General features: G+C 35.7%; 1 protein-coding gene across 2 annotated transcripts in view; it reads left to right on the forward strand.

Annotated features, from left to right (window-relative positions):
* Positions 1 to 18,871, forward strand: part of PTPN4 (protein tyrosine phosphatase non-receptor type 4) — a 174,618-nt gene that overhangs the window by 94,834 nt on the left and 60,913 nt on the right. For both annotated transcript variants that reach the window (XM_029225100.1, XM_029225101.1), the window contains 2 exons: positions 6,782 to 6,870; positions 16,198 to 16,261. In XM_029225100.1, the coding sequence (XP_029080933.1) occupies positions 6,782 to 6,870; positions 16,198 to 16,261 (153 nt within the window). The remainder of the gene's footprint in view (positions 1 to 6,781; positions 6,871 to 16,197; positions 16,262 to 18,871) is intronic.

The following is an 18,871-nucleotide window of genomic DNA, read 5'->3' on the forward strand; positions in this document are numbered from 1 at the left end:
CTGTTCATGGTACATTTAAGCTAAAAACAATAAGAAAACGATGACTTTAAAAATCCTCCGAGTATTTGGAAATTAAGAAATATACTTCTAAACAAGCCATGGGTACAAATACTATCATTATTTCTACCCAACAGCCTCTGTGCACTGCTCTCAGACTCACCTAGAAAGAATAATAATTAGTTACCCCTAAGTTTGTGGTTAGGATCAATTGATAACAGATATCAAATTAATCTTGAAAATATAAAATAATTTGAACATATTAAATTAATACCAAGGAACATTGTGGGAGCTAAATTTAAATATTTATAAAGAATTTCTGACCTCTAAAAATGGAAGAAGCACTATCTCAGGAGTTAATTGTTGGCCTAAGTAACTTGTTAAATGAATGGCTTGAGGGCTCACTAAATTCCTATCAAATGAATGGCTTGAGGGCTCACTAAATTCCTATCATCTTTACTAGAAAATCAGTCAATATTTATTACACTGTGAGAGTGGAATAAAATAGCATAATAGAGCTATACGATATCTATACCGTAGATCTTCAAGTTTAATCTCTGTTTTATAAAGAAGTTAGCATGATATAAACTCTTTGTTTTCCTAAGAAACTGATTCCTGGTTATCTAGATGTAAATGTAATCACAGAAGGCTTGGCCTTAGGTTTTTGTTAGGTATAGGATGCTCTAAATTGACCCTAAAACGGTTCTACCCAAGTTTTGGGCTTAATTGTGAATATCTTATTTCCATAGGTGTTTGTAATAATGATGAAGATAATTCTACTGAAAAATAACTTTTGCCCTTCAAAGTTTCAAGAAAAGGAAAGCTTAATGATGCTATTTTGATTATTCATTTATTCATTCAGTGAACATTTATTGAGCACCTTCTATGTTGCAAGTCCTGTTTATAGACACCATGGATACAGCAGTGAGTAGATAAAATCCTACCCTCATGAAGCTTGCATTCCAGTGGGCAAGACAGACTATAAGCAAATAATTGAGTATATTAGAGTACATAGTATGTGATTCCATGGAAGTAAAGTTCAAGAATAGGCAAAATACCAGTCTATATCAGCAGAAGTCAGAACAACAGTTCCCTCTGCAGAGGTGTTACTAGCTGGGAGGCTCCTGAGGGAGCCTTTTGGGATTTGGAAAAATGTATATGTTGGTTTGTGGTGGTTACATGTAAGTGTATATACTCAAGTTATGCAAGTTGTAAAATTTTGAGTTATACACTTAAGGTTTGTGCATTTTACTGTATATTCTACTCAGTTTTCTTATGATTAATTAAAAGGTAATATATCAGATTGTGATAGATGCTGTGGAGAAAAATTAAGGTGAGAAAGGGGAGTGAGACAATCAAAAATGGGATATCAGAGAAGGCCTTCTGAGAAGGTGAACAGACGTTGGGGAGTTGTGCAGATATCCGTGGGGAGAATGTTCTAAGCAGAAGAAACAGCAATAAAAGGCCATGAAATAGTGTGCTTTGCACCTCAAGGAACAGCAAAGTTCCATACCAAACAGTATGGCTGGTACAGTGAACTGGAGTGGAGCGTATTGACAAGGTCCAGGTGGACCAGGACTTTGTAAGAATTTTACAGACTTTGGCTTTTAATTATAAGCAAGGCCAGTTGAGGGTTTGAGGAGATAAAAGACATGGTGTGATTTACATTTTTTTTAAACTTTTTTTGGCCGCGTCGTGTGTCTTGCGGGATCTTAGTTCCCTGACCAGGGATCGAACCTGGGCCCCTGCAGTGGAAGCGTGAAGTCCTAACCACTGGACAGCCAGGGAAGTTACCCAATCTACATGTATTTTGAATATGGAAGTGACAGCACTGACTGATGTATTGGCTCTAGGGTGTGAGAGAAAAAGGATTCAAGGAATGATTCTAACGTTTTGGCCTGAACAACTACAAGGATGGAGTAACTTCAGTAATTTGTAACAATCAGAGAGAAGCAGATTTGAGAGGGTGGGTCAGGAGCTAGTCTTGGGACATGCAATTTTAGAAGACTTTTATCAATCGAAATGAAGGAAGGCAGGCAATTCAGTATATGGAACTGGAGTTCAGAGGCGAGGTCTGGACTAGAGCCATACATTTGGGAATTGTCAGCTTACAGATAATATTTAAAGCCGTGACACGGGAGCACTGAAGGAACATAGCTAGTAGCAATTGAAGATTAGATGTCCTCAGAGCTGGAACACTTCAAATTTTAAAGGTTAGATGAGGAAGAAATAGCCATTTAGATAGAAAGAACGCCTTTCAAAAAGAATGCCTTTCTTTCTGTCAGACACTTGTGTGTCTTTGAAGCCAGGTGAATCAGGTGTGGCCAACTATGTCAGATGAGCATTGGATTAGAAATGTGGAAGTTATTGTAATATTACCAGTATTGACTTTGTAATAGCAATTTTGGAGCTATTGTGATGGCCAAAGGCTGATTGATCAGAGAATATTCAAGAAAGACTGTGAGAACAGTAATTTTGAGAGATTTTACTGTACAGGTTACAGATAATAATCACAGGAAACACCTTTATAGCATTTACTATGTGCCTGACAACCTTCTTAGGGCTTATGTATATTAATCTCATTTAATCCTTAAAACAGCCCTGTGAAGTAAGAGTATTATCATCCTTACTCTCCAGATGAGGAAAATGAGACACAGAGAAGTTAACTAATTTAATCATATGATATCTGTTTCTGTTTTAAGGTTCTTCAAAAACCTTGTTTTTAACCTGCATATATTCGAGGACTTTTGGACATATTTGTTCGAATAATCAAATAATTTAAAAATATAATCCCTTGAAACAGAGAAAAGAATCTCTTCTGTACAATAGAGCTATATATATGATTTCATCTGTGTCACCCTAAAATATTCAGATCACACAGTGATTTTCCATATTCTGCTATGTGCTTTTTACTCATCAGGACCTGTCTAGACATAGCTTTTTTTTTTTCTTTCCCCTTTTTGATTCTTCTGTTTCTTTATGAAAGTATCAGTAGGTCATTACTTGTATTCGCTTTCATTGAATAATTTGAGAGCACGTAACACTGTTAGACCTATATAGGGCACACAGAAATATTTTTTTAATTATTAATGAGTGTGTATTATGGCTAACTTTATACCTAACTACATGAAAAATATACAAACAATAATTTTAAACTAATGATACATATAGGGGAAAATCATAAAGCTAAAAGGTAAAAGTGAAAACAATTTCAACATATTACAGAAAGTTTTTTAGTATTCATATTTTATAAAGAGTTCCCACAATAGAGTAATTTTTTAAAACATATAAGTAGAAATACAGGAAAAACAGAGATGAGCATGTTGAAGTATAACTTGGTATAACCCCTTTGGAGTGCAAATACTGATATGAATATAATATTTGACCACTTCCATTTCTCTGACTCCACCCTTTTTATAGAGGTGTTTTAAATAGTGTGTTCAAGGATTCTTATTACAGCATTGTTTGTAATATTAAAAATTTAGAAATCTCTAAATGAGTCAACAGAAATGGTTAAGAAATTGTGATAAATCCATATTTTGGAATAATATGCAGCAGTTAAAACTGATGAGTTAGAGGTATATATATTGATATGAAAAGATATCTACAAAATGCTAAGTGCAAAAGAAAAATTATGCAATAATATTTCCCAGTTTTTGTTGATTAAAGAAATTGTGTGGTTATAAATACTACATATTTATATTTTGTATATATAAACAAAGATCTAGAAAAATATACAGTGGTCCCCCCTTATCCATGGTTTCTGTTTCTGCAGTTTGTTACCTGAGCTCAACTGTGGTCTGAAGATACTAAATGGAAAATTTTAGTGGCTTTGTGTTATTATTGTATTCTTACCATGCGACTGCAGAGAGACTAGAATGGTTAAGTGGTCCCAGCGACTTAGTGGAGAGTAGAACTGTGGTCTCCACCAGAAAGGAGGGGAGGGCACACTGCAGGGCAGCGTGAATGGACAGTTGAGGCATGGGTAGAGAATATTAGAATATCTGTTCACAGTCCTCCGAAATCTCATCGTGTTTACATTGCTGCTTTTTAACATGTTGTAAAATAAAGCACATACACCTGTGTGTATATCTTAGTGAACATCTTTGTAAATACTACGCAGGTCAGCAGTAGGCTTTAGCCAGCCATTCCAGAAACGCTTTTTATACACTGTACCAATCATAGCCCCTTCCTACATTGTTCTTCTGTGGTTTTATCACACAGTGTGCCTTCCTGGATACTAAAATTTGGTCTTGCTTTTTGTTTGTTTGTTTTAACTGAATAACTTTAAATGTCTTTTAATCCCTTCTTCCCTTACCGTTCCTTAGAATTTTCTTGTTAAGGAACTGCACCATTTCACCTGTAGTTTCACATAGTCTGGACTTTGCTGATTACATGTTCATGGTACAATTCAGTACATTCTACTGGGCTAATGAAGTTTTCACAGAGAAGGTGGACTTGATCTAGACTTTGGTTAGGTTTGATTTCATTCATCAGAGAGACATGAAGAGATGAGAACAGCATTAATTAAAACATGTAATTATGGGTACTCAAAACACGTGGAATGGCCTGATGGGAAGCAGGTTTTTACTGATTATAAAGGGGGAAATGAAATGGGATGGGGTGGTCGTTTCAGTGCCAAGCTAAACAGCGGAGATATTTTCCTACAAATAATAGAGGTCCATTCATTTCACAAATGGGTAGGCCTTTCTACATCTAAAAACCTGAAAGGGCGCAAAACAAAGGCCCTGCACTTTGCTACTTAGGTTCTAGTGAAGAAGAGAAAAAATAAACAGATTAAACAAGTCAATGTATAGCGTTATATTAGATAGTAATAAGTGATAAGAAAAGCATAAAATAAGGTGGTCAGCGTTCGTTTTTCTATACACTGGAATTAATAGCATTTGTATCCGTAAAGGACGTAATACTTATTTTCTTGGTTCTCTTGCCCAACTCTGGCAGTACCTTGGGAACTGATACTTCAGTCTAGATAACTATGATTTGAGAATTTGATAGCTATATAGATAGCTATAATTTGAGAATTTGAATTCCTAGATATCCCTGCAGTGTTTTTTAACGTTTTTCTACCAACATAGCAGCCTGACTGCTTTACATATTTATTGAGTTTTTCATATCTCTTTAATGGCATTCGTTCTTCTCAAGTGCTTGGTGGCCCTTGGTTGTATACTCCTTTCGTATTTGTGATTCCTACTTCACTTGGTCACGCGTGATGTTTGTCCTTACTGTGGCCTTTTTAGGTGCTGGAGGAGGGAAGGAAGGAACTGCCAGGTGGAATGTGCCTATAGTTTGCTTTTTCAGTTTGGGGTTCTCCATGCCTTTTGGGGATCACTCTATTCCTGTCCCCAGTATCCACACTTGCTCCACACTTGTAGACAGGCTGCACACACTTCTGTGTCCTGTAGCTCAGTCTAGATTGTAGGGTTGATAGGAGCTAATTATCTTCCGGCTCCTACCTGATCATCCTGACGGCAATTTGAGGCTTCCCCTTGGGCTGCAGTTTTCTGGAATTATTTTCTCTCCATGAATCTGATCTTATCCACTTTGTCTTCACAGACTCCTCAAAATGTCTGCCCCACTGATTACATACCTTTCAGTGTTATGGATTGTTTTCAAGTGTTAGGGATTTTTTCTGTTTTCATATATCTTCCCTGATGTTTTATGAGATTGGGAGCAGAAGGAATAAGCAGAGCGTATATTAAGTCGCCGTCTGTGAAGCTGGACCTGCCATCTTGCTTCACACTTCTGATTGACGTCCTTTAAACAGTGATTTAAGACTCTGATAATAGTGTGCAGTGGTGCTGGTTATCGCAAAAGAAAAGGAGTAGCCAGACAAATTAACATACATTGCTGTGTTTGGCCACTTACTACACGTTAGCTTACCTAACAGGCTAATTTAGTAATATTTCATTTAATTAGAAATTATTGAAACTACATTTTAAAGGTTTTTTCCTAGGGAGACAATTACAAAATCTTGATTATATTTTCATTAATTAGTTCTATCTTCTGATCACATAAATGCTAGGGATAAAAGCATTATTGCTATATTAGTTTGCCTATAGTATATTTGAGGTCAAGAAGCAGAGCTATTTCAAGACTGATTAGCAGCTGAGGAAAGTTTTAATTCCACTCATTCTCTTAATAGTGCAGGTCAGCTGTTCACGTTGGATCAGTCAGCATGAGAACTCACCCATCAAAGCATAATTCAAATTTCCTTCTCAGGAGCCTTCCAAACTCTCCAGCAATTGTCCCCACTCTATACTCCCATAATGTTTTTGTTGTATTATGTCTGTTACAGAACTTCTCATTATATTGGAAATATTATTTTATTACAGGTTGCCCTTCACCAAACTCTGAACTCCAGGTTTTATTCACTTTCGCAATCCTACCACCATATTTACACAGTAATTGGACCTTAATAGTTTTAGAAATGGAAAGATGGGTACTAACTTGTCATTCTATAAGATGAGAAGGTCTTTGATTTTCTATATCAAAGAGTCAGTCCCATTTATAAACTGTGGGAAATCCTGAAATCATTTTTGCTTTAGATTAATAAATTTTAATAATGCAACATTTAAGTTTGATTTGAAGTATGTCCTTTATTTTTATGATGTAACAGTTACCATATGGATTTGTAAATATTCAGTTAACTGTTGCCTTTGATGAAATGTCACACTGTGTAAAAAAAACTAATCATATTTTTAAAATATATCTTTAACAGTTTATTTTAGATTTGCCATTTTCTTTTTTTTGTTGTTTTTTGAAGGATCAAAGTAACAATGAAATTATGATTGGAGTGATGTCAGGAGGAATTCTGATTTATAAGAACAGAGTACGAATGAATACCTTTCCATGGTAAGAACTTCCATCAGTACTTTTGCTTTTACCATTATATTACCAAATACAATTCATATTAAAGAAAGTGGTTGTTGAGCTATTTAATGTTGTCATACAACTTTGTCCCACTTACTTGGAATCTACCAGAAGATACCTATTAAAATAATTGTATTATTTGTTTCCGAAGTGTCTTAGTTTAAAGAAAATACTACTTTGCGAATTTTTCTCTTAGTCTCTAAATCTGTACTGTAGTGTAATAGCTAATATTGTCATATTTACTCTGCGTCTCACGCTGTGCCAGTTGTTTTGAACACAGTACTTCACTTAAATGCATTCAGTGGGTGCTAGTTTATTAGTTGGAACATGGGCATGGTTGCTGCAACAAAGGCCCCTTATTACAGTGGTTTAAATTGGTACTGGGAAAGTATGGTGGCTCCATGGGGTTTAAAACTCATGTTTCTTTTGTGTTATTGCTCTGCTGTCCTTAGCATGCTGTGCTTATCCTCGTCGCCCAGTGCCTCACTCACCATCACTCCTGTATCCCAAAGTGAGGAAGAAGGAGAGGTAGCATCTGCCATTTCCCTTTAAGGGGATAACTTGAAAATTGTAAAAATCATATTGATCACAAATCCCTTGTGTGAATATCATATAAGTAACTCGGGTTTTTAAAAATAAACACAATGATTTTCTCTAGGAGAAGAAGCAAATACAAAAGAAATATATTGTATCAATCTGTTTCTCTTTATATCTCCTAAAAGAATTGGTCCAGATTTTTCAATATCTCATTATTATTTAATAGGTTTTTGTAATTAGTCACTTATATAACACTAATAGAAATATGATAACTGACAGAAGCTATTATTTTAGAAAATTGCCACAATTACGTTGAGAAAATAAACATAAATTTCCCCAGTAGGTCACTATCTAGGAAAACATGAAATACAAAGTATAAAATTGATGAAATGAACTTCATCAAAATTAGATATTTTTGCTCTCCAGAAGACACTGTAAAGAAAATAAAAAGGCAAAAAGTCTTTTATAAAATACATATTTGATAAAGGACTTATCAAAAGAATGTAACGGACTCTTATAGCTCAGTAATAAGACAACTTGATTAAAAAGAATAGGCAAAATATGTGAATAGATACTTCCCCCAAAGGAGATATACAGATGGCAAATAAGTACACAAAAAGATGCTCAGTCATTAGTGAAACGCAGATTAAAACCGCAGTGAACTATTACTGTTCACCCACTACAATAGCTCCAATTAAAAAGAATGATAATACCAAGTAATGGCAAGGAAGCAAAGCACCTAGAAATCTCATATATTGCTGGTGGGAATGCAAACTAGTAGACCAACTTTGGAAAACAGTTTGGTATTTCTTCAAGGTTAAACATAGATTTACCATATAATCTGGCAATTCTATTCCTAGATATTTACCCAAGAGAACTGAAAATACAAGTTCGTATAAAGATTTGCACACTGTGTTCATAGCTGTATCATAACAGCACAAAACAGAATTCCAGATGTCCATCAGTTGGTGAAAGGACAAGCAGATTGCACTTGCAGTGGAATACTGTTTAGCAGTGAAAGAAATGAACTGTTTTACACACTAAACAATATGGGTGACCCTCCCCTCAAAACATTATGCTAAGTGTAAGAAGCCTGACAAAAGATGACGTACTCTTTGTTTCTATTTATATGAAATTCCTGAGAACACAGAGTATAAAGACAGCAGACCCTTGGTTGCCATTGGAACATTTTCAGGTGATGGAAATTGTTACATGGTGGTTTGGGTGGGTGGTAGTTACACAGCTGAATACATTTGTCAAAACTCATTGATTTGTTTGCCTAAAATTGGGATATTTCATTTTATATATAAATTATACCTCTATAAAGCTCATAAAAGAAAATCAAAGGTCATTTAGTGTTTCATCTCACATCTTTTAAGTTCTTCCTGTATAATTCAAATTGTGTTATGTTCAGAGGAGAATACAAAACAGTTCAAGACATAGTCCTTGCCTAAAAGTGGGCACATAAAAATTAATTACAAAACATAATAAGACAATTTGTAACTTAAATGCTTCAGAAGAGATAGTTACAATTGTTGACTTTCATAATGGTAAATGTGCATCTTCAATTTTAATACTTTTCTGATTTTACTAAAGACAGTTAAAAATACTTTTTATTAATTTTACATTTTCTATGAATGTCAAAATCAGAAATAAATTCTTTTCAAGTGATGTGGTTAAAATGATAATCTAAATTTTTCTGTATTTTCAAAATTTTACAATAAGGATTCTAGAAGAGTTTTTGACAAATTACTTTGGAAACACCAAGGATATAATTTCACTAGGGAAAATTGTAATGGCCCTATGGTATTTGAGATGGTTTTTAAAGGATGAATAGAAATTTCTTCAGTGAGGAGGAAGTATGAAAGAGGTATGTGTGTATAGAGGGTTCAGTCAGGGAATTCAGGGTAAAGGTACCAAACATTTGTAGGAGCCTAATAGTAAGAAAGGACGTGGCAAGTTGAGGAGATGATGGGATATTTGGTTTGATTTTTTTTTTCAGTTGTCTTCACTGAGGACAGAAGCAAGGGCACAAGAATTTAAGATATAATAATGTTGCTTAGGAGAGAAATTAGATTCAGATTGTGAAGGATCTTATATATTCCATATGCTGAGGAGTTGGTATATTATTTTATTATTAAATATTCTTGAAGGTAGTTTCGTGTTGAGAAATAGAACTCATGTTTATAAGTCTTTATCACACAAGTTAGGTTAAAAAGAAGAATGTGAGCATTTAAGATATTGATTGGAAAATACTATATAGTATTACTTTAAATTTTTATTTTCCAGAATTAAACTAAATAGATGGGATTTAAAGTTGTTAAAGCTACTAGACCTACATCATCCTGGAACATAAGGATTTCTTCTGATCCTAACTACTCATAGCAGTACATACTACAACATTAGGAGTACATTTATACATATACCACAAATTGCCATGATTTAAGATCCAATATCAATTGATTTCCAAAGAAAATCAGTCATTAAGTTGTGTGAAAATCATCAAATACATGGTTTACTTTTAGTTCTTAAAGTATGGATCTATTTTCACAAAAGCAACATACTTCTTATTAATACTACATGTGAATAAGGGACCATTTCAGCCTCATCATCTTTATTCAAATTAGTGTTCATAGAATTGCCATTGCCCTTAAATTGATATTTTAGCAAAGTATTGTGGAAGTCTCCTTGAGGAAATATCATAAAAATCACTTGATAAAAATGGAATATGATTACAGCTCGGAATTACCAAATTTCTGCATGAATAAAGAGTTTTGAGTAAAGGTGGAAGTTTAGAGCTGATAGTTTTATAAGATTAATAAGGTAGGAAAAAAAATCATTCATGGATTTTAATGCATTTTATCTGTACCTTATAACCCTGCAACTTGGGTGTTGTTAGCATTGTTTTTATGGATAAGGAGTGAGAAATGCCAGAGAAGCTGACTGGGCCAGTGTTAACAAGTATGATGAGTATGAAGCAGAGCTTTAAATAAACCTGGGTCTTTCAGTTTCTGAAACACTAGCTTCTCACTTACCTCTTCTCTCAAAATTAGAGCTATGTGTAGAAAAAGTAATGTTCCATGTAATAGATTCCCTCATTTCTTTCCACATATGGTTATCCCTAAATTATCCAGTTCAAGTTCATACTTTTAAACTGTTGAATACTGAATTGGGAGTTACTTGGATTCTATAATTAGACTTCATTAAAATTAATGCTCATCAAAAAACATCATTAGTAAAATGAAAAAGGAAGGAGAGAGTTCTGGTTCCCAGTCCAGCAGGTAAAGACTTTGGAAGTTGTCACCCCTGTCCTCACAAGAAAAAAAAAACAAACTGAAAAAACTCAAAATCAGCAACTCTTTTTAGATCCCTCAGAGAATTGAGGACACAGGGCATACTTACTGCAGCTCTGAAAACTGGAGAGACAGGTGAATACGAGGCATGACAACTTACCAGGACTAGAAACCACCGCTGCAGCCACCCCTGGTAGGAGTACATGCAGGGTGACTGACAGATTGCTGGAGATGGAGCAGAGACTAGCTTGGACTAAGTTACTTAGGAAGGACCCCTCGTTCTCATGAGTTTTACTACCAGGCACCCCACCAGGATCTCAGGGCGACGATTGGAGAAAAATCCGCTTGTGTTCGAAGGGCAGGAGATGGAAGTTGAGCAGGAAAGTAACCGTTTTGAAATATGCTCAGAGCTTTCTGCTCTCCTTAACAAAGATCTGCCTTAAAGGAAATCTATTTTACAAATACTTAATCAACATGGGTTTTACCAGAGCCTAACCAAGGTGGGGGAAGGGAAGTACCCATTTCCAGCCCTCTCTGTACTTCCTGTTTCAGCTAGGGAGGGGTGAGCTGACGGGCACTGAAGGGTGCAGCCAAGGGGCCCAGACCACTAAACCCGAGACCTAATCACAGGATTAAAGACGAGTTCCTCCCCAGTCCCAGACTTAACTGACACATCACCAGGGCTCCTGTATAATAACAAAGCATCACAACTTAAGTCACTGCAAAGCTCAGGCTAATTAAGGACTGTCTTGGGAAACCCAAAGACAACAGGAGAGACAGAAACCAGGATAGTAGAGCAAATAGCCTCAAGTGCCTGCCTCAGAGACTGTTCCTTTGGAACAGTCACAATTTGATTGAATTTGTTCCTGAAGCAATTCATGGCCCAGGGCGCTGCTGAAAATAATAGAGCAGTGTGTTGGCAATTAGAGGAGTTCTCAGCTGGGTGTGGTTTTTGAGAGAATGGGATGACTAGTACCCCTGGTCATCTCAGTATTCCTGTGGGCACACCCAGAGCTGTGCTTTCCTGAAGAGCAACAGCAGAAGCCTAAACTGGAGGTTGAGGGTGAAGATAGAGTCCATGTAAGTAAACTACCAAATAACAGGAAGCTGGGAAGATGGGAAACAAATACTTAACACTCACTGCGATGCAATATGTAAAACATCTGGTTGCCAGCAAAATATTACAAGACACACAGAGATAAAGGAAAGTATGACCCATACACCTGATAAAAGACAAGCAACAGTTATAAGTATACATGTGCATAATAACACAGTTTCAAAATACATGAAGCAAAAAATAAGGAAAAATAGACAATTCTACAATCGTAGTTGGAGATTTGAGCATATCCCTCTCAGAACTCAATACAAAAACTAGACAATAAAAAATCAGTTGAAATAGTTTCAAGCACTATCAAATCTCGTGGCTTAATTGATATACAATACTGAAACTGTGCGACTCAGATTGCACTTGAACCCATGGGTGGGGACTCAAACCCAGCCAGAACCCACTGTCTTTTAATTGAGATCACACACCTGGTCTCAGGACTTAATGAAGCTCAGGTTCTTTATGTCGAATCACAGAAGGAATTCAGTGAGAGACAAAGTGATAGGTAAGAAGTGGATTTATTTAGAGAGAAACACACTCCACAGGCAGAGGGTGGGCCATCTCAGAAGGCAAGAGGCCCCAAAACATGGTGTGGTTAGTTTTTATGGGCTGCGTAATTTCATAGGCTAATGAGTGGGGATTATTCCAGCTATTTTGGGGGAAGGGGCAGAGATTTCCAGGAATTGGGCCACCACCCACTTCTGGCCTTTTATGGTTGGCCTCAGAACTGTCATGGCGCCTGTGGGAGTGTCATCTAGCTAATGCATTACAATGAGCATATAATGAGGCTCAAGGTCTACTGGAAGTCGAATCTTCCGCCATCTTGGATCTAGTTGGCTCTTACCAGTTTCTGTCATATCCTATGGCTATGTCATTCTTTCAAAGGTTGTGCCCTGCTCCCCTTCCCTCCTGTTTCAATACTATGCCTAGTAACAGCAAAATACACATTCCTTTCAAGGGTACATGGTTTGTTTACTAGGAGAGAAAATATGTTGAGCCATAAAACAAGTTTCAATAAATTTTTTATTGAGTTATAATTAATATAACATTATATTAGTTTCAGGTGTACAGCATAGTGATTAAATATTTCTATACCTTATGAAACAATCAACACAGTAAGTCCAGTTATCATCCGTCACCATGTAAAATTATTATAGTATTATTGACTATATTCCCTCTATATACATTACATCCCCATGACTTATTTTATAACTGGAAGTTTGTATTCTTAATCCATTTCATATTTTTGTCTTTACCTGCACCCTTTTCTCCCCTCTGGCAACCACTCGTTTGTTCTCTGTATCTGAGTCTCTTTTTGTTTTATTTTTTAGATTCCACGTATAAATAAAATCATAAGGTATTTGTTTTTCTTTCTAGTTATTTCACTTTCATAATACCCTCGAGGTCCATCCATGTTGCCATAGTTGGCAAGATTTTATTCTTTTTTATGGCTGAGTAATATTCACACACACACACACATATACAAACACATCACATCTTCTTTATCCATTCATTATGGATGGACACTTAGGTTGTTTCCATATCTTGGCTGTTATAAATAGTGCTGCAATGAACACAGGGGTGCATAAATCTTTTTGATTTAGTGTTCATTTTCTTTGGATACATACGCAGGGGTGGAACTGCTGGATCATATGGTAGTTCTATTTTTAGATTTTTGATGACCCTCCATACTGTCTTCCATGGTGGCTGCACATATTTACATTCCCACCAACAGTGCACAAAGATGCCCTTTTCTCCACATCCTTGTCAACAGTTGTTGTTTCTTGTCTTTTTGATAATAGCCATTCTGACAGGTGTGAGGTGGTATCTCATTGTAGTTTTGATTTGCATTTCTCTGATAATTAATGATGTTGAACACCTTTTAATGTCCCTGTTGGCCATGTGTATGTCTTTGTAAAAAAATGTCTATTCAGGTCTTCTGCCAATTTTTTAATCAAATTTGTTTTTTGATACTGAGTTGTATAAAAAAGTTCTTTATATACTTGGATATCAACCCCTTATTGGATATATCATTTGCAAGTATCTTCTCTCATTTGGTAGGCTACCTTTTTGTTTTGTTGGTTTGCTTCACTGTGCAGAATCTTTTATTTTGATGTAGTCCCATTGTTTATTTTTGCTTTTGCTGCCCTTACCTGAGGAGACATAACCAAAAAATATTGCTAAGACTAATGTAAAAGAGGTTACTGTCTGTGTTTTCTTCTTGGAGTTTTATGATTTCAGGTATTACATTTAAGTCTTTAATCCATTTTGAATTTATTTTGTATATGGTGTGAGAAAGTTGTCCAGTTTTCATTTTTCTGCATGTAGCATCCAGTTTTCCCAACACCATTTATTGAAGAGACTGTCTTTTCTCCATTGTATATTCTTGTCTTCTTGTCATAGATTAATTGACCATGTGAGCATAGGTTTATTTCTGGGCTGTCTATTCTCTTCCACTGATTTATGTGTCTGTTTCTATGCCAGTACCAGACTGTTTTGGTTACTGTAGCTTTGTACTATAGTTTGATGTCAGGAAGCATGATTCCTCCAGCTCTGTTATTTCTCAAGATTGTTTAATTATTCGGGATCTTTTGTGTTTCCAAACAAATTTGTTTTTTAACTTTTCATTTTATTTTGGAGTATAGGTGATTAGCAATGTTTTGATAGTTTCAGCTGTACAGCAAAGTGATTCAGTTATACATATACATGTATCTATTCCATGCAAATTTTGAAATTATTTGTTCTAGTTCTGTGAAAAATGCCATTGGTGTTTTGATAGGGATTGCATTGAATATATAGATTGCCTTGGGTAGTATGGTCATTTTAACAATATTAATTCTTCCAATCCGAGAATACAGTGTATCTTTGCATCTGTTTGTGTCCTCTTCAGTTTCTTTCATCAGTGTCTTATAGTTTTCCAGGTTTTACACCCTTAGGTAGGTTTATTCCCAGGTGTTTTATTCTTTTCAATGTGATAGTCAATGGGATTGTTTCCTTAATTTCTCTTTCTGATAGTTCGTTGTTAGTGTATAGAAGTGGAACAGGTTTCTGCATATTAATTTTTTATTTTGGGGTCCTTTTTTATGATTTTCATTTCTGTGTTTACATTGCCTATCTGTTCTTTGTTCTTGCTTTCTACTTTATCCTCTGGAGCTTTATCCTTTATCCTTTGGAGCTCTTAGCCTGTTAATCGTAGTTGTTTTAAACTCCACATTCCTCTCATATCTGGTTCTGATGCTTACTCTGTCTTTACATTGTGGTTTTTGCCTTTTGGTATGCCTTGTAATCTTTTCTTGATTGGCAGATAGGATACTCTGGTAACAGGAACGCTGTAAATAGGCTCTTAGTAATGTGGTGGTGAGGTGTCGACGGAGGGGGGTTTTCTGTAGTCCTGTGATTAGCTCTCAGTGTTTTAATGAGCCCAGGCCTCTAGACTGCGAGCTTCACAGTGTTTCTCATTTTTTTTTCTCTCCCCTTGGGTGGGACAGGATGGCTAGAGTGGGCTGGACTTGGGTATTTTCCTTCCCCAGGTCAGGCTCTGGTTAACAAGATTCCCCTAAAGGTAGGCCTTGTTAAGAGCAGAGTGCTCTGGCCTAGTTCAGCATGGTTTCTTTCCCTTTCCCTGTTGGAAATCTGAGGGTACTTTTCTTTGGTATTTATTGTCGGAATCTGTTTGAGCTTCTAGAGCTGAATCTCACAATACCGTGAGGTCCGCCCTATGACTGGGGCCTCTTGGGGTTTTTAGCTCTCAGGGTTGACCACGCTGAGCCTTCCACAACTCATAAAATACAGTTCAGATTTTCCTACCCTGGCACTGCTTCCTCTGGCAGTTTCTGCTCCTGAATCTTCTCTGGGAAGCTCTGATTCCCTGTACTCAGCTGTTGGTCTCTCAAATCTTGGGGGTAGCAGTTTGCCCTGTGCTCTTCCCTTCCTTGTGTATTTAAGAAGAGTTGTGGATTTTTCAATCTGTTGAGCTTTTTACTTGTTGCCAGGATGGAGTGGTGATTTCCAAGCTTAACGTGCAGAAAACTACATGCAGTTTTAAAGAGTAAATAACTATATTATTGGTATTCTTAAAATTTTAACTTGTGATATGTGTTTTTATGTATTTCTTTAGATACAAAATTGGGAAATGTATAGTTTACAGCAAATGTTCTGATAAAACTAAGCTCAGTTGAGCATATAAATTCTAATTATTTTTTCACGAAGCACCAAAAACTTTAGATTCTTTATGTACTTTATATATGTATATATAATTAAATATTTAGACATTACTAAACATACAGTTAAAAGATTATTTTTTAATTTTTTTGATTAATATTTTTATCTTTGTTCAATATTTTAAATACTCCAATTCATTCTCTTTTTATCCAGGTTGAAGATTGTAAAAATTTCTTTTAAGTGCAAACAGTTTTTTATTCAACTGAGAAAAGAATTGGTGAGTTGATCTTATTAACATAACTTAAGTCCTTTAAGAAATAAGTCGTCATTCATTACAGAACTTTTAGTGCAAGTAAATGTGTTATTAATACTGTTAATAACTGCCTACTCAGTTAAATAATTCACATTTTATGACAAAGTATATCCCTAGTGTTTCTGTGGTTCTGATCAGAAGTTATTCTAGATATCTGTTCTGCTATCTCTTGAACTTAGAAACTGGTCTCAATTGTGATGTTCATTGTGGTCCCCAGGGTCCATTCATGAGGTCAGTAACTGAGCATTTATATGTCCTTTTTCTTTTCTTTTTTTAAAATATACAGCACTTCCTTTCACATAGGAGTACATTTCATTTGGGGGATTCTGAGCGTTTAGTTTTGTTCCTAGTTCATGAACGTGTAGTACATTTCCTCCCTTTGTTGGACTGATGTCCTTTTTGTGTATTAAATACAACACATTATCACAGAAAGTACAGTGTTGGAAAGAATTTCATCTTATAAATGATTTTATCTGTTTCATCAAATTAAATTAACCTTATCCTTTGACTGACATTACTAGACGTCTTGACAAATTAATGCACATTTCAGGATGTTTATATGTGTATATGTGTATAAAATGTATTCAGGGACTTCCCTGGCGGTCCAGTGGTTAAGACTTCGCCTTCCAGTGCAGGGAATGCGGGGTCGATCCCTGGTCGGGGAGCTAAGATCCCACATGCCTCGAGGCCAAAAAACCAAAACATAAAGTAGAAGCAATATTATAACAAGTTCAATAAAGACTTAAAAAAAAATGGTCCACATCAAAAATACATAATAAGTAATAAAATAAAATGTATTCAAAGCCTTAAAATATATTTGAATCAAATGTATTTTATAGAGGATATTGATCTACTGACTATGATTCATCATTATACTCACAAAACATAGTTTTATTTCAAGAGAGTTTTTATTGAAATAAAACCAACAGAAATTAAGTATAGTGCTTGATAAGTATATAATATACAATGTTATTATGTAGAACATTACTACCACCCTGGCAGCTGGTATTATTACTAATGGAGTTGACGCCCACTAGCAGTCATTAACTCTCCCAAAAGGTAAATATTATTCTCATTTGTATCATCGTGGATTAGTTTGCTTAGTTTTGAATTTTAAAATCTAAAATCATACAGAATGTTTTCATTTTTATCTGCCTCCTTTCCCTTAACATTGTGAGATTCATCCATGTTGTTACACCTAGCGATAGTTTGCTCCATTGCTGTGGAATTCTACTGAATGAATATACCATACATTAGTTATTCATTCTTACTATGTTAGTGGACAGTTTTGCCATTTCCACGTTGTGACTATTATGATTAATGCTGTTAATGAACATTCTTGTACATGTTTCAATAAATGTTTAGAGGAATAAAATATAATAAATCATATCTGGAAACTAGAGAACAAACATTTTACTTTGATAATTATATTGGTAGGAGGTGGTGTTTAAGTCAGCTTTTCCAATTTGCTTCCCATTATAGTGCTATTGTTGTTAGTAATACTAATAATATAGTATCTAACATTTCTTAAAGTCTTACTGTGTGCCTGGTAACGTATCAACCGTTTTCATATCATTTAATCCTCACAGCCATTCTCTGAGGGAGTGTTAATGCATACAAAGCAACTGTTACACAGAATTAAGAATTCTCTGGTGATCAAGAAGTGATATTTTAAGCATATCATCTTCTAACATCACAGCTTAATATTTATACATGGGCATTTTACTGTATTTTAGTCATAGACGGTATCTTCATGACCTTTTGATAGGCAAAGATTGCTTTAATAGGACATAGAAGGGAAACTAACATTAAAGGAGAAGATCAGTAACTAGAACTGGTTAAAATTAAGAACTATGTTCGTCAAAAGACATGATTAAGAAAGTCAGATAGCACAGAATATGTGTATGATACACACACACCATCTATGTCCTTGGTTGTGTATCCAGCCCAATCCAGAAGTACGCTAGTGACTTGAACAGACACTCCAGAACTGAGAATATCCCCATGGCCAGTAACATGAAGAGCTGTTGAACCTCAATTAAGCATCAGAGAAATACGGATTATAACCAAAATGTGATAATTTCATGCAACCACCAGAATAGTGGAGCAAAAAGATGGGGAGCCAGTGACCGGGGAGTGTGAAGAGCATGCGCTGCTGGTAGAGGGGGTGCCTGTCAGGCTGATCATTTTGGCAACGGCTGGGCGGCACCGACCAGAGGTGAGCGCATGGCATCTATGGCCCAGCAACAGAAATTCGCACCTACGCGCATCTGACAAAATACAGGAATACACACAGGAACAACATTTTCACATCACCAAACTAGAAACATTAAATGTCTGTCAACGGTAAACAGGTTAATAAACTGTGGTCTGTTCACATGAGAGAATAGTGTGTAGAATGAAATGAGTCAATTACTGCTTCACAATTACATGGAGGAATATAGAAACATAATATTGAACAAAAGAAGTCAGACCTAAAGACATACATGTATGAGTCCGTGTATGTAAAGTTGAGAAACAAGCATGATAACCTGTGGGCATAAAAGGCAGAAGGTGGGCACGTGTAGAGGTTAT

This window comes from Monodon monoceros, unplaced genomic scaffold (genome assembly GCF_005190385.1).
Source record: "Monodon monoceros isolate NGI ecotype Baffin Bay Population unplaced genomic scaffold, NGI_Narwhal_1 Super_Scaffold_16, whole genome shotgun sequence".
Classification (NCBI taxonomy): domain Eukaryota; kingdom Metazoa; phylum Chordata; class Mammalia; order Artiodactyla; family Monodontidae; genus Monodon; species Monodon monoceros.